The sequence below is a fragment of the Zosterops lateralis genome (assembly GCF_965231275.1).
Source record: "Zosterops lateralis genome assembly, chromosome: 15".
Taxonomy (NCBI): domain Eukaryota; kingdom Metazoa; phylum Chordata; class Aves; order Passeriformes; family Zosteropidae; genus Zosterops; species Zosterops lateralis.
Genome location: NC_139775.1, coordinates 1,520,188 through 1,547,563, shown reverse-complemented (window position 1 = coordinate 1,547,563; position 27,376 = coordinate 1,520,188). Strand labels below are relative to the sequence as shown.

At 47.8% G+C, this 27,376-nt stretch overlaps 2 protein-coding genes and 1 long non-coding RNA gene across 5 annotated transcripts; 2 read left to right on the top strand and 1 right to left on the bottom strand.

The window, feature by feature from the left end:
- Positions 1–1,723: 1,723 nt before the first annotated feature.
- On the top strand, positions 1,724–10,766 carry TMEM11 (transmembrane protein 11). The gene is made up of 2 exons (XM_083872468.1): positions 1,724–1,850; positions 9,831–10,766. Exons 1-2 carry the CDS (start codon positions 1,786–1,788, stop codon positions 10,345–10,347), a joined length of 582 nt encoding a protein of 193 aa, XP_083728594.1. The 5' UTR covers positions 1,724–1,785; the 3' UTR covers positions 10,348–10,766.
- DHRS7B (dehydrogenase/reductase 7B) lies at positions 4,001–24,454 on the bottom strand. Of its 3 annotated transcripts, none has more exons than XM_083872467.1 (7): positions 24,251–24,454; positions 19,804–19,979; positions 18,144–18,259; positions 17,247–17,457; positions 16,527–16,619; positions 15,043–15,195; positions 4,001–6,370 (listed from the first exon to the last, which is right to left on the bottom strand). In XM_083872467.1, the coding sequence occupies exons 1-7, from the start codon at positions 24,364–24,366 to the stop codon at positions 6,294–6,296; spliced, it is 942 nt and encodes a 313-aa protein (XP_083728593.1). In that variant the 5' UTR covers positions 24,367–24,454; the 3' UTR covers positions 4,001–6,293. The 3 variants fall into 3 exon arrangements, with proteins under 3 accessions (XP_083728593.1, XP_083728591.1, XP_083728592.1); XM_083872465.1 differs by lacking the exon at positions 4,001–6,370 and adding an exon at positions 10,637–14,695 and having other exon boundaries at positions 24,251–24,435; XM_083872466.1 differs by lacking the exons at positions 4,001–6,370; positions 24,251–24,454 and adding exons at positions 10,637–14,695; positions 20,294–20,462.
- On the top strand, positions 20,639–24,132 carry LOC310915526. Its single transcript, XR_014591176.1, has 3 exons — positions 20,639–21,875; positions 21,993–22,100; positions 23,388–24,132. It is a non-coding gene; the product is annotated as an uncharacterized lncRNA (long non-coding RNA).
- Positions 24,455–27,376: the final 2,922 nt, after the last annotated feature.

Below are 27,376 nucleotides of genomic sequence, written 5' to 3'. Positions count from 1 at the left end.
TCAGGGTGAGCGGAATCACAACTGGTTCCTCTCCTTTGCCAGCAGATCCAGCCCTGCTCACCTTCATCATTCTTCCTTGGGATTTCAGGCCAGTCTTTGGGAGTTGTCCTGAAAATGAGCTGACACTCAAGCGTTTATGTCCACTGTTTTAAGATGGGCATCAAAATATTTAAATATCCAGCTCCTGTGCTTGTCCAGAGCAAGGTGGGCAGGCAGCTGACTCAGAGGGACACCAGGCACTTCCCTCCAGGAGCCAGCACTCCTCAGGGCTGGGAGCACAGCCTGAGCACTCAGGATCCTAGCAGGGCATTTGTGTCACTTCCCAATGCTGTGTGAAGGCTACAGAGGCTGAGGCCAGAGTTTAGATAACTCAGATTGCTGGGAAGGTTGGTGTAGAGAACAGTCATGATTTGATCCAGTGTGACAAGCTGCCCCTGGGCTGCAGCAGGAGCGTGGGGTTTGCTGCTCCCCAGGGACAGCACAGGCGGTTGGGATCTGTAGCTGGGCTGTTGCTGGTAACGCACTCTGTTTACATTCCACATTCCAGACAGTCCGTGCTCCGGCCTGTCCCAGCACTGCTGCACGTTCTGCCGGGCTGGGCACGCTTCCCAAACACCTCCTTGTTCCTGTGAATGCAGCGTTTACCTCCCCCGAAACAGCTGCCCCCCAAAATACAGCTGAGAGAGCAGCGGTGTGGGAGGGCCCTGTAGGCTGGAAGAGCAGCCTCGGGATGCCTGGGAAGGTGGAGGCAGCCAGGGGTTTGTTCTCTTCAGTCACATTACATCACTTGAGAATAATGTTGTCAAAAAGAGGGTTTCTCTAGGAACGGGAGATGCAGAGCCAGCGCTGTCAGGCTGGAGGAGGGCTCCAAGAAGGGGAGGGCTACAGGACAGGGAGCTGCTGTTTGATAAGGGAAAACTTAAAATTGCTGAGAACAAGACTTCTCTTCTGGGAGGAATCCGGCCGGGAGCCCTGCAGAGGCTCCAGCATCCTGGAGATAACCAGTCCAAGCACCGGGGCACAGGTCGCCCACACAACCTGATGGATCCACAGGCACTGAGAAACCTCTGGCAGCAGCAAGCCTACATTGCAATTCTAGAGAAGCATTTGGTTATAAACTTTATATTGACTTGATGATCTTGAGGTCTTTGCCTAAGTGATTCTGTGATTTATTCCTCCTCAGAAATGCAGCAGGGGAGCCTCCCCATTCACTGCTCCTCTTTCGAGATTGATTAAAAGGGCGAAATTCACTCCAAGATCTTGCCCAGCCTCTCCTTCCAGGGAGGTGCTGCAGGAGCACCTAGTCCCCTGCAGGGAAGAAACCGCCTGGGTTTTTTATATCGGGAACTCGAGGCGATGCTGAGGCTGCCGAGCGGTGCCCACCCTGGGCAGCCGCATCTCCTCATGGCGAGGCCGCGGGGCAGGCCGGGACTCGCCGCCGCGCTCCTCCCACCGGGTGGAAGATCCCAGGCGGCGGGACCGAACCGAGCCGGGCCCTACGGAGCCGCTCCGCCCCCCGGTGACGGGGCTGTGGCCGGGGTCTCACCAGGGTCTCACCGCGGTGTCCACCTGGCCCCACCACCCTCGTCCAAGGGACTACACGCCCCAGAGCTCCCCGCGGCCGTGCGGCGGTGCGGGGCACCCTGGGACTTGTAGTCCTTTCGCGGGCTCGGCCCCACCCCGAGCCGCGGCCGCCTCCGCCCCCGCGCACTACATCTCCCGTCGGGCATCGCGGCGCGCCCGCGGGCCGCCGGCGGAGACATTTGCGAGGCGAGTGTCTCCAAGATGGCGGCGTGGGGAAGGAGGCGCGCGGGCCCCGGCGGCACCAACAGTGGCGGCGGCCGGGACAGGTGAGGGGCGGCCGGGCTGGAGCGAGGGGCGGCGGGGGCCGCGAGGCTGCACCACCCGCGGCGGCCCCGCGACCCCGCGGCAAGGGCGGGGGCGCCGCGAGGGGAGCGTGGCCGGGCGGGGCGGGCGCGGGACGCGGCCGCGCCGAGGCGAGGAGGGGCTGGAGGCGCTCGGCGGGGCCGCGCCCGGGGAAGGTCAGTGCGGCCCGCGGCGTGTCTGGGGCAGCGCTGCCCGCGGCGGGATGCCGTGCTGGGGGCCGGGTACAGGAGGGCCGGCCCCGGGAGGCTCCTTCCGTCCACGGCTATTTTTAAAGGCGGGGAGGGAGCGGCGAGTCCTCCAGGGTGACCTCCTCCTGCCGGGGCCGCGGCGGGCAGGGAGCTCGGTACCGCGCTCCGGCCTCTGCCAGGGCGGAGGAGCGGCCGGCACAGGCCGGAAATACCCACGGAGCGGCGGTGGAAGTTAGGGAATCGCAACTTTAAAACGGGAAAAAGAGACAGAGGGAAATCTCACAGAATCAGTTAGGTTCGAAAGACCTCTGAGATCATCGAGTCCAACCTGTGACCGATCCCCACCCAGAGCAGAGTACTGAGCGCCACCCAAGTCTTTCCTTAAACACCTCCAGGGACGGTGACTCCACCGCCTCCCAGGGCTGCCCATTCCAGTATTTAATCACTCTTTCTGTGAAGAAATCCTTCCAAATGTTCGACCTGAACCTCCCCTGGCACAGCTTAAGACAGTGTCTGGTCGAGCTACTTTAAAATCTGTGTGCACAGCTCTCCACCTGCTGAAAATGTCTGGGTTTATCCCGCATTTCCTGACGTTGGCATTTTTCTGTTCTGCCTCAGGGCTGACTGATGTAACTGGCAGCTGCTGAAAGCTGGTGCACTGTTTTCTGAGTTTTCCTTTGTCCTGCCGCCTCGCCTCGAAACTCTGATATCCCTCTTAATTAGAAACTGATATCCCCCTTAATTTGTGTTGTGGTTTTTGCTTCACTTTGTTCCCTTGCTGTGATCCAACAGTGTTTGCTTTGATGCTGTTGAATCTACACGGCCAAGGAGAGCCACAAGTAGTCCTGAAAATTCTGGCGCTAATGTGAATTGCAGGAATGCTGCCTGTGTTCAGGGAATTCAAAAGTAATTGAACTGGAAGGGCCAATGGAATTCCTGCATCAGCGTGGTTTAAATAAACAACTAAGAATACCACAGTGGTAAAACTGTCTGCCCCCAGTGCTGGCACTGCCCCAGCACAGGAGGTGTGGAGTTTCCATGTGGATTTTTCATGTGGCAGACTTGTCCTCCCAGCAGAAGGGAAGAAACAGAATATGGAAAAGAACACATAATAACTTCAATTATTCTTTCAGGGTGAAAATTTACGCAGACATAAAAGTGAGTTGTTACTGTGTAACTTCGTCTGTGACCTGTACAATAATCTGTTGTTTGAGATGATCTTTTTTCAAAGCTGTGATTGCTCTTGATCTTATGATCAAAAATATTCCTAAACACGAGTCACTCCATGGACCTGCTGCATGCATTGTTTTTCCTTTGCCAGCAAGAAGGGTATGGAAGAGAACAGAACAGCACATCCTCCCCTGAGCAGCGTTTCACAATCTCCATCAAAAGCTGGTGGTTCTTTAGGTGTCACCCTGTACAAACAGGAGGATAATTCCAGAAGGTGTTGGGTGATGTCAGCGAGGTGCTGCTTCTCCCTGGCAGTTGCAGAGCAGGAGCTGTGGATGACTGGGCCTCTCCTCCCCATCAGAGGCTGATCCCAAACCACACCTGCCCGTCTCTGGGCTGCTGCAGCACCGGTTGTGCAAAGGCAGTGCTGACAGACCCGATGTCATCACAGGGTGGCATGTGCTTTTTATAACTGTGAATACAGTTTTCTTACTCTGGGCAGGATTCTGCTCCAAAGACATGTTCCTTTGAACTGAATGTGCTGATCCAGTTTTCCTGGTAACTGAGCTGCTTCAGGGAGTGTTTGTAGTTGTCAGCCAGCCGCTCTAAAAGGCATCTGTGTGTCAGAGGTGGTGTGAGGAGATTTGGTACTGAATAAAATCCTGTCTGCTCTGAGACTAGAGCAGCTTTCATTTAAAATTATATATAAAAACAAACAAACAAACAAAAAAACCCAGCATATCTGTGGAGACCAAGTCCCTTCATAAGTGACTTTATTGATACAGAGAAAGCTATAATTGGTTAAAAAGGGCTTTCCTTGCTAGGAGTGAATGTAAGGACATAAATTTCAAAGGACCTTGACTGTGAACTCCAGCTGGCCCTGGTGGTGAAATAATAACGTTAAACAAAATAACCAAAAACACTGAAGGGAACCAACTAAATATTTGTTTTGCTTAATTCTGGATAGACTCTTTAATGGAGCCTGTCTGAAGGGAATTGTTAATCTGTAGACCAAAACAACTTTTTCATACAGAACAGACACTGGATTGTACTGGGTGTTTTTGTATAAAAGGCAGCCTGGTGCCCGCCAGAGCAGTGGACAGCATGTTGTTTGTTCCCCTGGGAGATGTTCTGACAAACTCTGGAAAGAACAGCTTTCATGTCTTCACCACTGCCTGCACTGGCTCGTCTGTGCCCTCACAGAGCTCTCCTTTCGCTACCTGCACTGCTCAGATTTCTGGTCCTCTGTTTGCAGCAATGATTGACCTATTTCCATCAGCCTGGCTAATCATTAGTTGACTTAAAATTGACACCTCCTTGTTGTCTGAGGGCTGGATTTGTTGTAATGGTCTGGTGATGTTTTCCTTAGTGTTCAGGGAATGTTGTCCCTCCCTAAGGCTGCTTGAAGAGCTTCCCAATGTTCATCTGTTCTTTTTCCTATTTGAATTTAAGGTGCATCTTTTGAGTTAAAGTCTTGCTTTATTGCCCTGCATTTCCGGTTCCTCCTTGACCTGAGTGCCCTTCTCAAAGCTCCTGGCCTGACAGGCCTGGCTGAGGGCTTGAGCCTGGTAGATTGTGGGGACCTTCAGCAGAGAAACAATTCTCCAGGTGTTCAGGGTGGGATGCGTGTGCTTTCTGTGCACCGTATCCTGAGTAGAAATAGACACTGGGGAATATGACTTGGAGGTGGAATATTTCCACTGAGAATTAAAGCCAGGCCACAGCTCATTCCTTAATCTTGAAATTAAATTAAATTTCAGGAAGGATTTATGTTGGAGGGACAGAAATGTAGTGTTTGAATTTGTCATGCCTTGACTCTGTTGACTTCCTCCAGCTTGGCTGAGATGCTGACAATGCTCCCAGACATGCTCTGGCCACCTGTAATGTCCTTTTTCTGAGGTCTTGCACAGCCAGCACAAAACCCCTTTTGCACTGCTGAGCTGGACTGTGTGCTGCTTGTGACCAGGTGTTATGACACTGTTGCAAGCTTCTCCTTTCTAATTTTTTTAACTACTTATCAGAGTGGTCTTCATTTTCAGATAATTTGATTGTTTGGTGCTTCGAGCAAAACTCTTGCCCAGGAAAGAAAACTTTAACAAAACTTGACCTATGTGTTATGGGAGGGGCTCAAAAGAACTTTTATCTTTGCCCAGAACTGTACTTGTGCAGCTTAAGATTGTATCCAAGTGTGATTTTGAGCATTTGTAGGACTGAGATAGTTGGATAACTTGAAACCCTCACCAAAAGTCTGTCTGGCAGGTGGCATTAGGGTGAAGACAACAAACTCAGGAGGGTCAGTCCTTCTCCCTGCAGGTGGGCAGTGGTAGGGGGATGCTGAGGGTTCTCCCAGGATGTTTTCCCCTGCCTTGTTCTCAGTCCTCTGATTCTTTGTTTCTGCTTTTGACACTTGGAACCTGGTAAAATAGGTGGTCTTTTCACAAGGAGTGACGCTGTGTCTCCTCTTTGGCATGTTACTTATTTCTTCATCCATAAAGACTATCCCATTGAAATTTCCATTTACCAGGCAGGCTGCTGTTTTCAGGAGCCTGCTTCCAAGATGGTGGCAGAGAAATGGAATTGCTCTGAGGACTGGAACTTCAGAAGAGATTCTTCCCTGTGAGAGTGGTGAGGCCCTGGCACAGGTTGTCCAGAGAACTTGTGGCTGCCCTTGCATCCCTGGAAGTGTCCAAGGCCAGGCTGGACAGGACTTGGAGCAGCCTGGGATAGTGGAAGTGTCCCTGCCCATGGCAGGGGGTTGGAACTGGATGGGCTTTGAGGTCTCTTGCAAACCATTTCAGGATTTGATGAACTGCTGGAGCTGCTATTGTTCACCCTCTCCTAGTGCTCTCCCATATTCCCATGTTAGGAAGACAGTCCAAATGTAATTTGAAGCTTGCTCTATAGCTAACACAGACACTTCTGCCCCTCCTGCTGCCATAATTCTGTTAACAATGGATTCTTTATTTATAACTTTGGCAATACCAAAATTTGACATCATTGAGTTTTAAGTGATTTCCATCTTGCTGTGCTGAATAGCTGGGAGTTCTGTCACATTCCCTCATCTAGGCATTCATTCAGCACCAGGAACGAGACGCTCAAAGTTCTCAAATGCAGAATGCCGGAAGCTGCAATAGAACAAATATTTGGATATAAGGCCTAGAACTATTCCTACAGAACAGCTGTACAACTTTTTAACTGTGCCCTCTTATTTGGAGTGGTGAGACAGGTCCTGGAAAATCATTTGATTGAATAATATTAACAACTGCTTTTAGGCTCTGGTCTGTCTAGTAAACAGCCTGTCAGGCTTTTGAACACCTGGCAGCATTTTATGTCTTCTGTCATTAGGTGCTCTCTGGTTATTTACTATTCTTTTAAGAAAAATGGAGTTCATATAAAATCCCCACATTTGATAAGTGGTGGATGCCAGCTCAGAGTTGCTTGCACAGCTCTGCAGTTGTGTTTGTCATGGCTGGGGGTGGGTGACAAGCTCCAAAAGGCAAACTCCACGGCCTCCAGTGTTTGAGCAAATCCAGTTGCTTTGACTGGATTTGTTGGTGTGCAGCTGCTGTGTCAGGAGAGTTCCCTCTGTGAAGTCCTCAGCTGAAACCTCCTCAAGCTCACACATCTCTGTATCTTTCATTATCATCTGAAATCCAAACAGTTTTCAGCTTTCCTTGCTCCAGGGGCAGCCAGTTCTTGTATGGAAATAATACATGATAACCCCACTTCCCTGTGCAGAAAGAGAGGCTCTTCACATGTCGTATTTGAGCAGATATCTTTTCATTTGTCATTTTTGGATTAGGTGTTTTGCCATTTGCAGTTTCAGCACTATGCTACAGATTTATTCTGATTTTAGAGGACTCATTTGGAGAAACAGCACAGTTGGGGGGCAGACTTTTTCAGGGATGAAGCCTTTGTGCTGTTCAGTTCCCAGTGATTTTTAATTTTCCCCAGCAGAACATACTTTAAATTCTGCTTGTTTTGGCATTGAAGGACTGTGATTTTCTTGACTTTATTGCCATAAAGCCCCAGAGCCTGGCAAGCCAAAGAATTCCAGAGGAGATGGACAGAGCTGCCTCTGGTCAGTCTGTTGGATTCCTGCTGACAGGTGGCTGTTTGTGCTGTGGCTCTGCCTGTGCAATGATGGTGAAAGGAAAAAAAGGGGTGTTCAGAGGGAAGAACAGGCAAGAGCTGAGCAAGGAGAAATGAGGCTGGTGGGTTTGTGCCACCTGTCCTGGTGCTGAGCCTGGAGAAATCCCATGTAATGTAGATCCTGAATTCTTGGAGTTAGAAGCTCAGTTCCCATGGCTCTTGTACAGACAGGGAAGGAATGGGCTCACTTCATCCATGTTTTCCCAGTGATGACAGGGAGATCTGAAATGACAACAACTGTGCTGTTCCTAAGCCTCTGGGAAGTTCTTAGTTGAATTTAGATTCTGCTTCTCTATTCTGTAGACCCATCTGCATGTTCCCAGGTATTGCAAAACACTGAAAGTGTTGAAAAGTTGAAAGCTCCTTGTTGGAAATACCAATTTTGTCTGGAGGGTTGTGTTAACTCTGGGTTGGCTTCCAGCTTGAAAATGCCTTTCAGCAATAGCTTTTCCATGAAGTCATTATGCCCTAGCAAGTGGTTTCAAAAAGTCGTGGCTGGTGGTGTGCAGTTACCTTAAGCCTCTATATGTCTTTTGCAATGAAACTGGAATTTTTGATTTGGAAGAAGCTGCACTTGGAGCAGCTGTTATCAGGGAAAAGAATCCCGGGCAGAAACCATCACCAGCTGTGTCCTTGGGGTCAGTGTAACACCTGCTTAACTGGTTTCTTGTTAGAAATTCCTTAAATAGCTCCTGCCCTTAATTTTTTTTTTTTTTTTTTTTCTCTAAATACCTCTCAATTCACTGCAGAACATCAGAGCTCACCACATCCTGTGCTGGAAGGGTTAATGGTAATTTTCCCAACAATGCCTGACAAGCTCATTGCCCCAAAGAAGCCCCTGGCATACACAGAATTAAGGTGGATTTTTATTTTTCTTTCTACCCAGGCCAAGGGGGAAATGCGCTGCAAGGAACTCAATAACTACATCTTAAGTTGAGTTTTCCTTGTAGGTTATATAAATTCCATCTGGACTTTTAATGAAACTGCTTATGACTCTGGTTTGGGAGAGGGTGGTGCCTCTCAGGTCCTGCTGGTTGATGTTTGCTGCTGTTACAAACCCAGCCATGTCTGCAACAGCTTGTAATTTAACAATATTCTTGATTACAGCTGGCCACTGCTCAATCCCCTTTGCAGCCTGAGTGGAGCTGCACATTAAGGATAATGTTTGGCAACAGCAGCTTGTGGATGTGTATTTTTCTCCCTTATTTTCCAGTGCATGCACATAAGTACCAGTGTACTAATGGAGCAAAAAGTGCTCATTCTGTTCTCCACATCAGCAGTATGTTCCTCCCGATATCACGGGGGTCTGAATGCTGTTGGGATGAGGCTGTTTTGTCTGCTGTGATTAGGTCAGATGTGTGGTTTGTTCTCCTTCTGCTAAAGGAATCTGCTAGATATTTTTATCTGTGCTAGGCCACGTGCTCAGTTTTGCTCTGGTTTAACACAAGTGTGTCAGAAATATTCGTTTCTGCTCAGAAGAGAGGATTTTGCCTGGTTCTGGTGGATAGGTTTTTACCCTTTCTTAGAGCAGGTATACAGTCATAAGACTCTTTCTTAGCAGTCTGTACATGGATGTAACTGCAGATACAAGGTGATGTGGTGAAGAGGATGGAGGGAAGGTGTAAAATGATGTGACATTAGGTTGCTGTTGCAATACAAGTTTCCTGAATCCCCTGAGTAGGAAATGTGCTCCTAGGTGAAGTGAGCAGCTCTTTCTTCACTGCTTAAGCCTGCCTGGGTTAAAAACTTGTGTCTTGCTTTGCTGCATCCCATGTCAAGAGAGGAAGCGAGGCGTTCTGCCACAAACTGAATGCCCTGCTGCCTTCTTCACATTCCCTTTCAGCAGTGTTCCTTGGCCATCCTTGTTGGATTTACCATGGATTTACTAGGCTGTGTTAATATGGAGGACTAAATAGCAAGCTGCATCAGAAAGCAAATGCCATTCATCTGGAGATGCTTCCTCTCTCCAGACCTCCCAGAGCAGCTCGTCCTCCTGATCAATGAGCTGCTTGTCTTGGTTTCTGTGAAAGCTCCTCAAGTCTGTGTGGTTTGTTCAGTGATGTGTTGTGGTCACTAAGGTGTGAGTGACACCTCTGCTCTCTCCAGAGAAACTGCTTGGGTTGATACCCAAGTGTGAGAAACCATTTCAGGACTGTTACAAGACTCTATTTCTCAAATTGTTCTAGATCCTCCAAGTTAGAAAAAGGTAAGAAAAATATGTTGCCTTCTTTTGGGATGAATTATTGTACAGCAGGAGTGATCAGCTGATGTGAAATGAAGCTTAAGTTGAGAAGCTGCTGGTTGTGAAATAGAGGCAGTGACCTTGAGGGGCTGCCCTCACTTGGGGCCACTTGTGTCCCGCTCTCCCAGCCGGGTGGGTGAACCGCCCGTCCTTCAGCCCTGTAGTTTTAATTCTTCATTTCCCCTTACCAGGGTGACCTTGTCCTCCACGGACTGTTACATTGTGCACGAGATCTACAATGGGGAGAACGCCCAGGACCAGTTTGAGTATGAGCTGGAGCAGGCGCTGGAGGCACAATACAAGTACATTGTGATCGAGCCCACGCGCATCGGGGATGAGACGGCGCGCTGGATCACCGTGGGGAACTGCCTGCACAAGACAGCCGTGCTGGCGGGCACCACCTGCCTTTTCACCCCCCTGGCACTGCCAGTAGATTATTCTCACTACATCTCCCTGCCTGCTGGAGTGCTGAGCGTGGCTTGCTGCACCCTCTACGGGATCTCCTGGCAGTTTGACCCCTGCTGCAAGTACCAGGTCGAGTACGACGCCTATAAACTTTCGCGCCTGCCCCTGCATACGCTCACCTCGTCCACTCCCGTGGTGCTGGTGAGGAAGGATGACCTGCACAGAAAGAGACTGCACAACACGATAGCACTTGCTGCCCTGGTGTACTGTGTAAAGAAGATCTATGAACTCTATGCTGTATGACTTCAGCAGGCAAGAGAGAAACCCACAAAGACAAGTGTATTAAGACTCCCACAGTAACATTTTGTTTTTCCTCTTTGAGAAGCGGTGGAGACTGGGAAGGATTTGGTTTAATAGAGCTGTTATTTTTCAAATAACACATCACTGGTGCACCAAGGTTTTTCAGTTCTTCGTTACACTTGAGATGTGGATGTGTGGTGACTTGAGATACGTATGTTAGGCCAGGGGAGTCAAATCCAGCAGCAGAATGTCAATGAAAGAAAGCAATAGAAAGAAGGGGTGTGAGAGCTGCTTTCTTTTTTTTTTTCCCTTTTTTTTTTCCTTTTTTTTTTTTTTGGGAAACATTTAAGTATATTGTTTAATTGTATTACACAGAACCAGCCAGAAGTTATCATTGACCATTAAAGGATGAGAATTTCAAATGCTCTTGCTCTCTCGTCACTGTTATCATAGTGATATCACTTTAAGTGTCCAGCTACAAACGCATTCTGCTCAGTTCTTGTGAGCTCTTCCTAAGGTGGCTACGTCTCTGAAATGCCTTGAGCCACATGCAGGGCTGGGGGCTGCCAAGGTGGGAGCCTGCTTGTCCTGTCTTTGTGCTGTGCCCTGACCACACAATTCCACTGCTTTTGCCTGGAACACAGGAGCTGCCTGCTCTTGCTGCAAGGCATCCCCGTGATTGCATCTCGTAACTGTGTTACTTGAAATTTTAGAATTCAGTCCTCTGCATGAATTCATTTTTTAGTCCTAAATTCAAAATCTTGTTCTTAGAATGGGAAGCCTTTATTCTACGAAATCTGCCAGTTATTTTTAAAAGATAGGGGCTTGCTGTCTGTAATCTCCTCCCACCACATGGAGAATAGGTGTGGCTGGCGTTGGCAGGGCCAGCTTGGCACAGCTCCAAGTATTACATTTGGAATAGGAGAGCAAAGGCCTGCAGTGGGAGCTGCCTGTGCCCTGTGTGCTCCCTGCTCCAGTGGGAGCTGCAGCCTGACCTTCACAGCTGAAACACTGACCTTGACAGGGGTCAGACCCCAAATTCTGCCTTTCTGTTTTTCTCTCTCCAAATTACCACAGCAGGCACCAAGGACTCTCCCTGTCCTTGCATCCATGTGCTGTTCTGACCACATTCTGACTTGCGCTGCTTTGCTGGGGCAGGTTTTTTTTGTGAGCAGGACACGCAGCCCATTGTGTGTGTGCTGGGCAAACTGGGCTTGTTGGGTGTTCTCAGTCCTTGGCACCAGCACAGGCAGCTGTACCTGAGTGGGCTGGAGAAGCTCCAGTGGCAGTGAGACATTTCTGGGTGGCAGCAGCCCTTTCTTTGTACAGTGGCTGAGCTCTCTCCCTCCAAGGTTAAAAGAAGCTGGGATCCGGAGTGTCTATTTATAGCAACAATGTACAGTTGCCTTGGCAGAGAGGAGGCAAAGAAATGCAACTACTTCATCTTTCAGTGGTTAGGCCAGGCAGGCTGCCCTTCCACCCTGACGAGTTTCCAGAGTCCCTGCTGGATGGATTTGAAGCCAGTGGCACATCTGCCACAGCTAATAGTGCTTTATTGCTAGAGAAGGTCCTAAAATACCTTAGTGCTGGCCACACCAAAGGTGTTCCTGGTCCTTTTTTACTCATTGCAGAATAATTCTCAGGGCTGTTAGTTCCTTTCCTGCACCAAACACTTTTGTGTTAAGCTTCCCCTGGTCTGGAATGATCACTAGGGCAGGTTCCCTAAATGCATGGCTGGCACCAGAGACTTGAGTTAAAAATTAGCAAGTTTCCTGGGGTCTTTTATTGCAGGAGGAAGGGTGGAAAGTCAGCTTAGCTGTCACAAGGGGTAGGTCTGATTGAAAAACACAGCTGTTACTCCATTCTGAGGTGGAGAGGCAGAGGGGCTTGTTTTCCAAAGGAATCTCAGTGATAATGTAGCTAAAATGCTTTCTAACATTCTGGTTGTTAGTCAGGGCTGTAACTGTGCAAGGTGACCTGGGACAATGGGAGGGATATTACAGTGCTCAGTGAAATGGTAAAACAACTTCCAGAAATTCTCATTCATGTGGAGTGGTGCTGTCTCTGCTGTCCCCAGTGCCAATAGCTCAGTGGAATCAACAGTGCCTGGGGACAAACCTCCCCACACTGTGCTGCCCACTCTGCCCGTTGTGGGCGTGCTCTGGAGTGTGCAGCATTCCCCTTGTCACAGAGAAGGAATTTACTTCCAAAGGGAATGGGTGCCCCCTCAGCAACCTCTGCCTTGGAGCTGTAGTTCCCACAGTAACTACAGTAACTCCCCACACATAATTTTTCCCTCAGGCCTGATGTGTTTCACCCTCAGTGCCCTGGATGGGAGCACAGAAATGCAAAGCAGCCCCTCAGTCCTTCCTGGGTAGCCACGACCTGAAACACCAGAACATGGAGCAGCTGAACAAGCCTGGCAGGAGCACTGCATTTCATCAAGGAACTGAGGAGCTGAGCGTGGGAAACACAAAAGGAAAAGCACAACTAACACCAACACTCCTCTTGTGGAGAGGCAGAGAAGGTAATGCCTTGTTTTCCTATCTTAACAGGAAAAAACACACCTGAAAGCTTCAAGTTGTCAATCCAACCCCAGGCTTTTCTGTGACACAGCTGCAGCCTCAGCCACAGGGACAGTGGCAGAGGATGGATGTCCTGACAGAGCAGCAGCACTGTCATCATTAAACACATCCTGGTTCTCAGAGATCATTTATAAACCTGTAGTGGTTAAATTTTGGAAAAGGCTTTTGGAAGGAGAAGGTCCTTTTGAGCCTGCACACCTGTATCAGTTTGTGTGACTAATCCTCTGTGTGGATTCACACTGTGTAAGCTCACAGGTCCCATAAAGAGGGCTGGGATAAAGCATGTTGTTCTGCAGCTACTACTGGTACAATAGCACCTTGCAGGGATGTAAGAAAAAACCAAACCCTCCTGCTTTCCCTTCCTCATATGTTACATGCTGTGAGGAGCTGGAGTAGACCAAGGGATTAATTTCATAGCAATGAAATTACGTGTCATCAGATGTGCATTCCCAGGCAGGACATGTGAGGCAGGACACATGGAAAGTGGTGGCAGGAGGGGTCTGGACCTTGGCTCCTACTAGCAGAGTTCATTTCAATTTTAAGATTATTTCTGTCCTACCTCTGTGCAGCAATTCCTTTTTCCTAGTGGTGCTGGTATCCCTCACATGAGGAGAAGAAGTGAGGAATGGAACATGGCACCCCTTCAGGCTGTCAGGCTCCCTGAAGTGATACCTGAACAGGCAGGTATGATTCCCCACTGGATGTGATCCTAATTAGCATCTGTGATTGCTTTGAAGCAGATAAGAACAAAGGTCTGTCTGCTACACTCTGCACCCTACACACATGGATTCTTCTCTAGTGCCAGAGAGTGCCTGGTATCCACAGGATCACACCTGCTCTGTGCTGCAGGTGGCCCAGGTGTGCTGCTGCCACCTGTGCAGTGTGTCCTGGCAGCAGCTGCCTTGCTGTGCTGTTCTACCTGTTCAGTGCTTCCCTGCATTCCTTGGGCTGGGATTCACAGAGCGCTGTCACTGCAGAATTAACTGTCCCAGTACATCAGTAGGGCATGATTCAGATGGGTAAAATGATGGCCAAATACATCAGTTACTTCTTTAAAAGTGGCACTGGATTGAGCTTAATTTATCAGATGACTTGGCACATTAACAGGAAGAGGCTCTGAAGTTTCCCACTGCAAGCAGCACGTCCTGGATCAGATTGGAAGGAGTGGGAATGAGACACTGATCACGAGAGCTCCCAGCTGAGGACTGTATTTCACAGGGGTGGGGACAGCCAAGGTCTGCTGGTGTGAAGGCAGAACAGATGGGTTTTTATTTGTAGCAGGCCAGTAAAGCTGAGCATGCCTGGAGTGAGGTGAGGAGTCTCCCTGGCTGCAGTGTTCCCCTGAGCCCTCCCCTGCAGCTCTCCCCCATTGTCCAAGCACCCTTCCTTCTCCAGCTGAGGTTTAGGTGCTGTCTTCCAGCAGTGTGGAGGAAACCGCTTCCCAGTCTCCGTGCAATGGTGAACAGCATTTTGAGAAAGGATTTTCCTGCAGGAGCACCTCCAGTGATGTCCCAGCTGACTGCAGGGGCTCAGCCTCTCCCTGCTCAGGGGAGCTGAGCTCTAAGAGCCCTTTACTTTTCTCTCCTTTTTTGCTCTAGATGCCATTAAGGTGAAGAAGAGCCTGGGGCAGAGGTTCCTCAGGTAGACAGCCAGGCAGGGGGTCAGGCCAGCCACAAGCACTTCCTTCTTCTTCTGTCCCACGGCATTGAGAACCACCTGAGCCACCTCAGCCGCCGTCTGTCCCTCGGCCGTAGTCTTGTCCATAACTGCCAAGGGAAAGCTGAGTGAGCACCAACACCAGCAGGTAAACCCTCACTGAGGTACCTTTCCTGCTAGGGTACCTCCTATTCCTTCCTAGGAATGCTCTAACTGCACATGCTTTGGTTTTTACTCCAGTTCTGTATGGGAGCACAGGCAGGTGTTCCTCATGGTTGGCCCAGAAGGCAAGAGTTGCTGTCTGGGAAGGCTGAATTCTGGGGCTTGCTGTTCCTACCCTGCATCCACAGTTGGTTTTTGATCCTTCAGGGCTAACCTGTGTCCCCACCAGAGGCCACGTGTTGCAAACACACCTTATGGAGATGCTTTAGAAATAGGGCAGCGAGTGGTATCTCACCTCCATAGCGAGATCCATCCGCTGTGACAGCGTTGAGGGACAGGTTTGTCTGGATGTATCCAGGGCTCACAACTGTCACTTCAATGTCATACTGCTCCACCTCTGCTCGCAGACAGTCAAAGAAGGCCTGGGTAGCATGCTTAGAGGCAGCATCTGGAAAACAGGAAAAGGACTGTGCACCAAGGAGAAGAAGCAGGGCTGAAGGAAATGTCACTTTCTGAATAATTTTTCACTGCAATGCAGCCACTTCTCAGTGAGAACCCAAGAGCTGTTCTCCAGCCTCTACGTTTGTTTTTGTTTAGAGAACGGCAGCAACAGGTAGTGGGAGTCAGAGGCAATTTAGGAAGACAAAACATAAACTCAAGTTGAAAACTGGCTGGGATCCTGAGGTAGTATCACAGTCCTGCCAAAGCACTCCAGAGTGAACCCAAGCTGCCTCCCACTCCTGATAAAGGACACCCAAAGCCTTTGGAAGGCAGACCTGGCTGCCCTGCACGTGCTGAGCACTGGGGACTTGCAGAGCAGGTTCAGGGCTTGGCTGCACACAAGGCAACACCAGATCACACAGGCAGGCAGAGCAGGGCAGTGTGGCCTAGGGCAGGATTTTCCCCCATGAAATGGCTGAGTGACTCCTTTTGCTTGGTCACTGCCTGTGACTGCCACCACCATGCCAGCACCACCACTGCCTGTGACAGCACCACCAGGACCAGCTCAGCACAGGCTGCTCACCCTGCAGGGACCTCAGGCAAGGGCTGAGCTCCTGCTGCCAGATCCATGGGGCTGTGGTCCCTGTGCAAGCACTCTGGGAGCTCCTCAGAACACACTTCCTGGAGCAACTGGACCCACATCACCTGCAAAACCCCACGGCTCAGACATTCCAGGCTCTCCCCTACTCAACATCATTCCTGACCCACTGTGTGCCAGCACCACTCTACTTCTGGTGTTTACTTTCAGCGATTTACAGATGCCTGTGTGTCCAACACTCTCCTCTTAGTTCATCCATCTTTTAAAAGATTTTTTTAGTAATCCCACCAATATTTCTTGTCATAACTGATTTTGCATGAAGAGTTTGCTGGATCAAGACTGTTTAGGCTTTTGTTTTGGCATTGTTTGTACTATGGCATTTCATAATTCATTAAAACAAAAAATTCCTGCTTTCTTAGAGGAGATAATGAAGACAAATGACATGGATAAAATACCAAAAAAATAGGGAATTACAGTGACTCAAGTGTTAAGATAGGACTATCAAGCTGTTTTCAAAACATATTCTCCTTCTCTATCCCTTGAAAACTTTAGGACAGGGCTAAGATTTTGTATTTAAAAGTGCTGTCAGTGGTTTGTGACCCCATTGAGGGTGATGCACAGCTCTGCCTTCCCTGCACACAGCCAATTCCATGGAGAGCTAAATGTGGAAGCAGGAGCCAAGTATTTATTCAGCCTGGTGCCCCAAATATGTCTTTCCCATCTTCTTTGGAGGTACTTACATGCAGATCTGAAAGGAATGCTTATTTTGCCTTGTACGCTGCTGATGGCCACAATGTGGCCTTGTCTCCTCTTGATCATGGAGGGGAGAAGTGCTAGCAAAGGACAGAAAAGATCCATTCAGACAACAGTCCTGCCATTGCTGTTGTCAAGAATCAAAGCTTTCAGAGCATTCAGAGATGCTGAAGGGAATTACAAGATCCCTCTTCAGTGCAGGGTTGGGAGAGTGCTTGGGATGCCTCTGACTGACACTGTGTCCAGCTGGGACGTTCACCTGGGAGGAGATTCCTTGTGCCAGAGGCTGCACAAGGGCTGCTCTGGTGGCTCTGATCTCCTACAGGGTGGGCAGCAGGACTTGCTTTTCCTGCCACCAGAACATCTTCCCATTTCCTGCAGCTGACATGCTCCAGGCTGAGCGTTCTGTGTAAGCAAAGCCTCCTAGGAAAGCTGCAGCTCCACTTCAACCCCCACCATGTTCTCCAGTGTTCTGTCAGTGCACACAGGATAACTGGACCTCTTCCCAAGTCCCTGCCAGGCTAGAGTCAGGAGATGGATCCAGGGATCATCTCCAATGGGGTATTTCCTACACAGTCATGCCCTCAGCCTGCCCATAACCCCAAACCTCCCTTCACCCTCTGTTCTACCAGGGGCAATTACAAACACAAGTGAAGCTGTGCTCAGCTCTGCAGAGGCATCAGCCAAATCCTGTGGATCACAGGTACCTTTGGTGAAGGCTATAGGTCCAAAGTAATTTGTTTCCATCACTTTCTTATCCACATCCAGTCCTGTGTCCACAATTGTGCCTCGGAAGCTGATGCCAGCATTGTTGATCAGGATGTCTACATGACCCAAGGCCCTCAGGATCTCCTCAGCAGCATTTACCACAGTTTTGGTGTCCGAGAGGTCAAACACCACAGTGTGAGGTTCGTGTGTCTGTGAATAAACTAAAGTTAGCAAAATACAGTTCAGTGCTGGATGTGCCAGCTCGTGATGGGATCCCCCAGCTCTGGAAGGACAGGAGCAGAGCCATCCAGACCCTGTGCAACTACAGTGCAGCAGTTCCATGTGGCAGGAATTCATGACAGAAGCAGTTTTGCTCCTCTTTCTCTGCTCCTGTAGCCTGTTCCTTATCCCTGAGCCTAAAAAACGGACAAGGGAGATCTTCCTCACGTACTGAAGTTTCCTGTTGTCTTATTAAAGGAAATGTATCTGAAAAAGGCAAAACATAACCCATGTATTTTCTGCAGAAGCCAGCAGTACCTTTCTTAGCCACTGTCAGCAGGCATAGACATAAAAAATAACAGCTAACAGAAAGAAAGTCACTTTTCCAGATTCAGTGTATGAGGTGCAGGTGTAAGGGGTCTGGGCACTCTGCCCTTCATGTGCTGTCACTTCCACTTCTAGCCAAGATTGCTTCTTTTTGTGGGTTTTTTACAAGGAATGACTTGCCAGCTCAGTGTACTCCTATATCAGCACCTATCCTAACCACGGAGTTGCATTTTTCCTATTGCTCAAGAGAAAAACCCACAGGCAATTCTGTCACTTCTGTAACAACCCAAGCAGAAATGAGCCACATGAGCCCACAGCCTTGTGGGCTTGTGTCCTTGTCCCACACTCACGTTTTTGCGGTGATTCTTCACAGCACAAAGCTCCTGCACCAGCTCTTTGAGCTTCTCGCTGTCTCTGCCACAGAGCACCACCTTGGAGCCAGCTGCATGGAAAGCTTTGGCACATTCTGTGGAGGAAGCAAGGAAGAGAGAAAAGTAGGCATGTGAATCCCAGAGAAAGGACAGATCCACATCAGACCTGGTGAGAGACAAAACTGCTGTTTGCTGGCAGGGTCTGAGGTGGCTTCACTGCTGCTGTGTGTGATGGCCAGGCTGATTTACAGCCAGGGCACAGCCACATCCCACTCTCCTGGGACTGTGACAGACACATGGTAGTGCTGAGGCAGCTGCTGTGCTCTCACATACTGTGCTGGTTAGACACTTACTGTGCTGTTTACATATCCTCCCCCTCAGCTGGTCAAATTTGCCTGTGTCTCTTCATTTTTGACTTTATGCCCTTCTAAGGAGGACCACAGTTACCTTGTGTGTCATCTAACACAGGTCTTAGGGGTTTCGATTTTAATGAACACCTCCTTTGGTTCTGGGAGCCTGGGATTTAATGGCTTCATCAAGGTGATTCTCTTCATTAGGAAAAGCCTGGAGAAGGGATGCCAGGCTATTGTCCTCCTAATTGCATGTTCCTGTCCCCTCTGGGAGCCAGAGGGACAAACTGCTTGTTTGCACAAGGGATGACAGTGGATGGCAATGAACACACAGTAATTAGAGGTGGTCTGGTGTATTAATAACTACGAGTAAGGGGAGTTGTAAAAGATCTTGCAAATGAGTCAATAAGGGAGGAAACTTTACTGTACAGTGGTGGAAGTCTCTACACCCCACAGCACACAAGGAGCTCCACCTGGAAAGTTTCTCCTGGAATACTAATTTCCTTTCCTCTTGATGAGGAGTACAAGATCCTTTACCACTCCCACTCTTTGCTTGAGGCAGGCAGAGAGAACCAGTTCATCTCTTCTGGCCAGTTCCTGAACACCCCTGTCCTTAGAGACAAACTCACATGCAAAGGCAGCATCAATTAAAGCTCTATTTGTTCTATAAATGTACTCATCCTAATGAAAGGCCTTAATAGCAGAGAGCACCTTGTCTTCTCTTCAAGCAGCTTTTAAAGCAATTATAGAATGCAGAATTGGAGAATGTAGCCACTGAAGCAAAATGTAAGTTTCAGTTGGAAAAAAATACTCCCTGGTATTAATAAATGCCAAGAGTTTGACTTTAGAGTGGATGGATTTGTACCATGAGAGGAAAGGTACCTTAACTTAAGGGTGAGGGACAAGGAGAAGGAGTGGAAAGTTTGGCAGAGCAACTGGAAATACATGGATGTAGAACACCACTTCGGGAAGGTTTTAAAGAAACAAATTGGCTTCCTGGCTTTTTCAGGATTTAGGGAAAAGATCCCCTGACAACACAAGAACAGCACCTAATTCCTTGCTTTGATAAGCTCCAGTTTATACAGGATGATTAAAATTTTCTGTACCAAATGTTGAGACTTTCTTACATCCAAATCTAAACTGGTTGTAGTTATAACTCAGGTGGGAGCCACATCTCTCAAAACTCGGATCAACAGGAACTTCCAGCTCATTACTGCTTCATTCCAAGAGCTGCTCCTGCCACAGCCCCCTGGCTGCCCTGCCCTTGGGGCCCTGCTTTGGGTGCATACCTTTCCCCAGGCCAGAGGTGGCCCCTGTGATCACCACCACGGCTCCCTGTAGGTAGGCTCGTGTCCGCGCCCACTGCAGCAGCCGGAACAGCGCAAAGATTCCCAGGCTGCCCAACAGCAGTGGGACGATGACAGTGCTGGTGAAATCCATGAGCTTTCCTTTCTGAACTGTCTTCCTACAGCCACAGGATAAAAGGAAAGAGATCATTTCACCTTTAAGAAAATGAGCAAAGGCTTGAAAACTGTTTTGAAATCGTATTTCTTAACCCTGCCTTAGACCACCAATAAACCACAAAGATACCTCTGTATCTTCAGCAGATTTTCTCATCCCTTCATTTAGGCTTTGGAAAGTTCACATCAGTACCCAGTTTTAAGCATTTAAATAGTAATGTGAACATCCCAGCAGGACACTTGGCATTGCATCCTGTCAGCTGTCACCTAACAAACTTGGGTTCAGGGATGCTGTTCCCGTGTTTTGCCCTAAATTCACCTTCTTGTGTAGAAGTTCCTCAGGGCTGGGATATTTCTCCACATTCTTCTGATTGTATAAAAGTTTTCAGATTTCTCTATAACAGCCAGTACCAGAGTATCTACAAGCCAGAGATCAGTTACTGTGTATTATCCCAGATGGACATAAGCCAGTCTTGTCTTTTGAAAGCTCCAGGTTTTCTCTCTGAGCCAGTTATTTGCTTAACACACTGAAATCTCATCCTGGAATTGGATTCTGATACCAAGGCATAGCCGTAATCCCCTTGCTAAGCCATTCCTTCAAAGGAGTAGTTTATGTGACAGATACTACAGGGCCAAAGAGCAAGTGGGACTTCTGTGAAAAGGCCACTAATTTTCCCTCTGTGTGTCCCTGAGCTTTTATCAAAGTTTGGTGCAAGAGTAAAGTTAATTACAACCCCTTCCTGAAATCTTCTGGGTCACACATGAAGTCAAAACCAAACATCAGGGTATTTTCCCTCCCCTTCTTCTTATGCAGGCAGAGTTTCCACTCTTGCAGTCTGAACTAGAGGAGAGGCCTTTACTGGGAAGATACTGGGAAATTCTGGGCACACAAGTTGTGCTCCTTCAGACAAAAGGACAAAAAGCAGAAAACAAGAGGTAACCACAATGCTAAGGCAGAATTCAGTGTCTTTGAGTAGGACTGAGCCTGTGTGGAACTGAGGGGATGGCACAGGCTCTGCATGCCATGGAACAGAGCTAATGTGGAAAAAGTCAGGCTCTTCCAGATATCCATCAGGGGCTTGGAGAGAATTCCTCAAATAGCTGCTCAGTGAACAGCCTGCTGAAATAGTAGTGAACTGAATGAAATAAGTATTTCTGGGGGTACAGCTGGAACACAATAAAATAACACATAAAGACAGCTCAAAATAAACTTGGCAAGGTCTAAAAACAAAGCCATCAAGTTAGAACACAACTCTTCCTGGAGTCCTCTGGAGCTTCCCACTCCCAAACTGACTTGTGTGTGTCTGAAGTCCTTCCTGCTGTGATCCACTGCGGATAATGCAGGGAGACATGGGAACAGGGAGAGTGCCCAGAGTGGGAAAGCAGAAACCCAAAAGGAGAATTCAGCTCAGGCCACTGCAAAACATCTTATTCCTCCACCCCTGTGCTGAGGGAGTGCACACAGGGTGTATTTTGCAGCCAGAGATTGGTACAGTTCATTTGACATAAGAGAATGGATCTTCCCTAAAAAAATTCCTGGGAAAGAGAAGTTTGGACACAAGGCCACTGGATTTTCAGGCTGGATGAGAAGGCTCTCCTGACTGGTTCATGCTCAGCTGGTCATTGAAAGCAGCTGCCTTCTTTATGATTCCCTTTTTTTTGCTCTCTCAAAGGTCTCTCAAGATCCACAACACGAGATGTGGGCAGGGACAGCAGGTGCTGTGCTGACATTGGGCTTACAGGACATTCTGAAATCAAAAAAAAAAAAAAAATTCTTCAGCCCACGTTTAGGCCCTTTCATTATTTCCAAAGTGGGAGCTGACAGGTGCAGTGGCACTTCCTCCATGAGGCACTGGAAAAATCTGGCCCTGCTCTGGTTGCAGTGAAATGCAGATGAAAAGGTAACTGGGAAGAGAGGGCTCTCCTGACACCTCTGCTAACTAAAGCACTCTAAGATCTGAAAAACATTTCCAAGTCTTTTATTGTTTTTCCTTCCTTTTTCTCCATGTTATGCACAGGAACTGGGCAGATTGTCCATCTCTGCCTGAGGGCTGCAGCAAACCAAGAGCCCAGGCAGGAACAACAACCTGCTCTGGCAACTTCCAGGCTGGAGTCTGAACCAACAGGTAACAGCTCTGGGGAGGGGAAATATGGGATGGGGAAAGAAGGGAGAGGAGTAAGAGAGAGAAGGATTTGCCAATCAGAGATCTAAATCCATTTACATTGGGGCATGCAGATGCAGTTCCTTCATCCAAGGTGCTCAAATGGCCTCTTACAAAAACCCCAAAACAAAGGAAATCTCAGTTCAGTCAAGACTTGAGAGAGAGGACAACCCAGCTGAATAAATTGTTTGGGACAGAAGAACTTCTGCAGCACTTCAGACCTACAGCAACAGGTCTGAAGTGATTTTGTGACTTGCTGCTACCACAAACCCAACTTTAGGTAACACTGAAGTAGCCAAAACCACCCCAGCTCAGGTAATGCTGTGTCACATCAAAAATGGGGGTGAGGGTGGGGAACACGTGGGTTCCACCCCTGATTTGAGAGGAACTGACTATCTCAGGCCTTCTGCTCAAAGGTCTGAGACCCCACTGCCACCTTTGTTCAATAATTTGGATATTCACACAGAAAAAATTAATCCCTGTGATTAAAAAGTAATGTTTATAACACCAGAGTTTCAGAACTCATTAACTGCTGCAAACCAAGTCTTGTAATTCCCAATTCTCCATCCCAAAAGGCAGGATTGGAACATGCAGGTTATCAGAGAGCAGAAATAAGAACACTGATAATGTCAGCAAATACAGGTGACAGGAAACTTTGAAAGCTTCATATAGAATAAATCACATTTATCCAATCAGAAATAAACCCAGAACTTTCCCCTTAAAACACAACTGGATGTTCTCCTATAGAAGCCAGGATAATGATTTCTGAAGGAACAAAGATATTAATTAATAAAGTCAAGGGTGCACTAAAAGGCAGCAAGGATGAGACCAGATCCTAAACAGCCAAACTGCTGAAAGCTTCCCCAAATAACTCAGATTCTGCAGCTCCAGAATCCCAGAATCACATTGTCCTTTCCGTGACAAGTGGCAGCAACTGGGAGCTGCATTCCCAAATCCAACAGTTGGGGGGATAAAAAGAAGGGGAAAGAAAATCTGCTTTTCCTAAGGCAAAGAGCAAAGCCCCTCTAGGCTGGAGTGAGGGCTTTAGTCTGAAGAAATCACAATGTCCTACCTGAGGAAGGGGCTCACTTGCAGTGATTCTGGGCTGGAGCTCCCCTGGTCCCGGGGCAGGACAGCCCCGACTTAAATTTGGAAATGGCAACGACCCAAGCAAGTGTCCAATGCCAGCTCAGCCAAGGGCTGCCTCTAAAAACAAACCTTGGGAATAAGGCTCTGACCTTTCCACTGCAGGGGGGGAATTTAACCCCCACACTGAGAAGATGGAAGTGAACTCAAACTTCTGAAACCAGTAAAAAACTCCTAAGGGAGGAAGGCAGCAACTGGACAGAGCTCCTCATTCCAAACAGGAGACAGGAGAAGGAAAACAACAACCCAGCTGGAATTCTCAAAAGAAAACTGCCATAGACATTACCTGAAGCATCACCTCAGGAAACCCTCTGTTGTTCTCATTCAGTGCATCCTGCCCAAGTTCTTCCAGAATTGTTATGCAAAACAACAACCTCAACCCATGATACAGCAAGAGGGGAAAAAAATGTTTCCAGCACCTAAAACCAGCCTGGACTTGAGAAATTATCTGGTTTTCCACCTGGTCTGGTGGAAGGTGTCACTGTCCGTGGCACGGGTGGAATGAGATGGGATTTAAGGTCCTTTCAACCCGAACCAGCCTAGGATTCTATTAAATCGTCCTCTCATTAATCTTCCTGCCACTTTTACTCAGTTACAAGCTGCAATTCCACCTTCCCAATTCCTCTATTGGTGTTTGGGACAGAAACAAAGGTGGCCTGATGAAAAAACGGAAACGTTTGTTCCAAAGAAAGCATTTTGCAGACATTTACCAAATCAAGAACTACCTAAACCTCCGTGAGAACATGACCGCCGGGTGCCTCCCTCATTTATCTATAATTAGGTATTTACTGTCAGTCCCAGCGGTGAACTCTGTCCCGGAGAGCGCGGGCTGTCCCTGCGCGCACCAGCGCCGCCTTCCCCCAACCCCTCTCGTATTCCCCAGATCCCCGCCCCTCTCGGGGCCGCACCCGCAGCCCCGGGGCCCCTGCCCGGTGTCCCCCGGCCCTCCCTGTCCCCGCGGTCCCCACCTGGCCGCCGCCGTCACCATGGCCACCGCCGGAAGTGGCGCCGGGAACTTCCTCCCGGCCTCCGCCCCGCCCTGACGCCAACCGGAAGTAGCTGCAGGCAGAGCTGCTGCCCTCATCTGTCCCCCGCCTGTGCAGCCCGGCCGGGCAGCAGCGCTACCGAGCAGGGGTTCCGCCCTCTCGGGGTCCTCCCCCGGGTCGGCATTGCCCTCAGTCCCAGAATCCCAAAATCCCAAAGGGGTCAGGCTAGAAGGGACTGTAGGGAACCTGCTTCAGCTCTGGGCCATCCCAGAGCACGGCACGGGGTTGCATTCGGGCAGCTCTGGAATGTCCCCAGTGAGGGAGGCTCCACGCCCTCTCTGTTCCCTGCCCTGAGCTCTGCACGGGGAAGTTTCTTCTCGTGTCCAGGTGGAACTTCCTGGGCATCAGTTTGTGTCCATTCCTCTTATGCCATTGCTGGGCCTCACCGAGCAGATCCTGGTCCATCTCTGCCTCCTCCCTGCACATCCTGAATTCCCAGCTGCAGCAGTCACTGTTTTACGTGCTCATTGCTGATTACACCCACCTAAATTCTGTCCTCTTGAGATCGCCACATGAAAACTGAAGATCAGAAACAATCACAGAAAAATCTCTGGGTTGGAAGGGACCCACACGGGTCAGCAAGTCGTGGCCCTGCACAGAACATCCCCAAAATCCTGAGTGACATTGGCACAGAACAGCACCTTGTGCAAGGCATGACTGTGAGGAACAACAGGAAATTCCTTGTGAAAAACGAGGTTCACTTTTTAGTAAATTTTAAGGAATATGTTTAATAAAATAATTAAGACAATTAGGAGATAAGAAAAAACCAAAAACGGCCGGCCGGGTGACTTGGCACTCAGCCAAGTCCACACCTTGCTTTCTCAGAGACACTCGTTAAATACCCTTCTCGTTATATCGATATATGAAATTCCATCCATATTCCAGGAACTGCCCTGCATGGTCCTTCCTTGGATCTGCCTTTTTAGAGCATGCGTGTTTCGTGGCTGTGTCCTTGTTATCGCGTCCAGCTTGGGCCTTGGTCCGTGCCTTCTGCGGGTGGTAGATGCTGATAGTTGGTGTTATCAGTAGCAGAGTCTTCTTTACATGTTCACTGGATGTTATCCCAACCAAACAGACAGTTTAAGCAGCTGCTACATCAACTACTCCCTTTATATCTAGTCTTACCAATAGCAGAAATAAACTTTATATCTTTATATCCTTACTATGTTATTAATCATATAGCATACATCTTGCGAAAAGCCAATTTTATAATACACACATATAACAAACCCCACCTCTTCTTTTTATAATTCATTTGGCTTTGAGCCATATTTCTTGTTTTCTAGCTTCCATTATTTCCTCTTATAGACACTTACTTTCCAACCAGTCACCACTGGTCCTTAAGTTTTCCACAATTTAATATTTTCCCAATTATGAATACAACTATCTAATTTGGATGGGTTATAACAGTGACTGTCGATACGGGTATGTGTAATAAGAAAGGAACCTCGGTGTCTTTTCATATAGAACTTTCAGTAGTATCTGTAGCATGATTTTGCCAATATCCTATAAGGCAAAAGACAAAGAATGAGTGAAGTGACAGAAAAAGGAATAACAGAGGTCTGGTATGGCTTATACCTCCACCCTCCATGCCTATGGGGTTGCTACCCACAGCAGGAGCATATGATCTTCTTGGTGGCAAGTACAGCGGCCAACCCAGTCTTGCCCTCTATTTCCTTGTTAATTCTTTTTGTTTGTTTGTTTGTTAGTTTTCAGACAAATTGCCTTTGACCTTTTTTTTTTTTTTTTTTTTTAAACCGTAATTCTCTCCACTGTTCCTCAGGTATTTCCCACTCAACAGGCACTGGTAATCCCCATTTACTGGGATATATGTACACATGCATCACTAAAAGGCAGTAAAGTCTTTTAATCCAAAGGCCAGCTGCAAAGCCTTTTTAGAACTGACAATTAATTATGCTGGCCATAGCTGCACTCCGAGTAAAACTGCATCTTTAGTTCAACTATTCCATGTCACTTCTGATACCATTTAATTTTTGAAAGCTTCCACCTTTTTAACTGTAACTAGGATTGAGGGACAGGTTAAAAAGAAATTGAAAGAGAGAAAAAAATTTACTCAACAAAAAATAACTTAAACTACAGAGTGAAAAGAAGAAAGAAGAGAAAAAAAACCAACAAAAAACAACAGAAACTTCTTTTACCCCTTCTGATGTTCGAGTTTTATCATATTGAAGGTTTCTGTTGGGCCAATCCTCTGCTCAGCCTATTCTTAGGGCAGGAAGACAATGAATTCTTGCTATTCTAGAAGATTTTCCTTCACTATTTAGGAGAACTCAGAAAGATACATACACTATAAGATTTATTTCTATCTAAGGCAAACACACTCACTCAATTTGACATGCATTGATTTGAAAGATTAGATGCTCCTTAGAAACTTCGATAAGAACCCCCTTTGACAATCAACACCACCAGTTTTGTGAGCTAGGTCTTATCTGCAGCCAGCTGGAAAACTAAGAAAAAAACCTTCCAAAACAGTTTCTGCAAAATTCATAGTAACTTATCAAGCAGGGAAATAAATGAAACTACTAGAAAAATTGTGCATATACCACAATAATATTTCCAAGCAGCAAGTATCTTGTCATTCATACTATCTCTCCTTATATTCCACAAGAAAATCTGACATCTTCTTATATAAAAAAAGAAAACCAAAACACCTTCAAAAGTTTCTTAACAAAGACACACAAAGAACTGCCCACAGAAAAAGAAAAAAAAACAAACAAACAACAACAACAACAAAAAAAACTTCTCAACCAATATCTACATCTCAACCTCTGTCTAAGAGGCGAATGACAAAGTTTTTCCACCTTATAAAGTTATATAATTAGTACCTTAAATTATTTTTGATCCACCCATTTGAAGAACAAATCTTTATATCCCTTCTCATGACTTCTAAATAGTAGAAGAAAAATTTGCTCTTGAGAATAAACTTGACAGAACTAGATTTCTATCAGTAATTATCTGTACCTTTTTGTGGGGACAACGCTGCCAGCGTAACTGAAGAATGTCCTGTATTGGTTACAAATGTTGTGT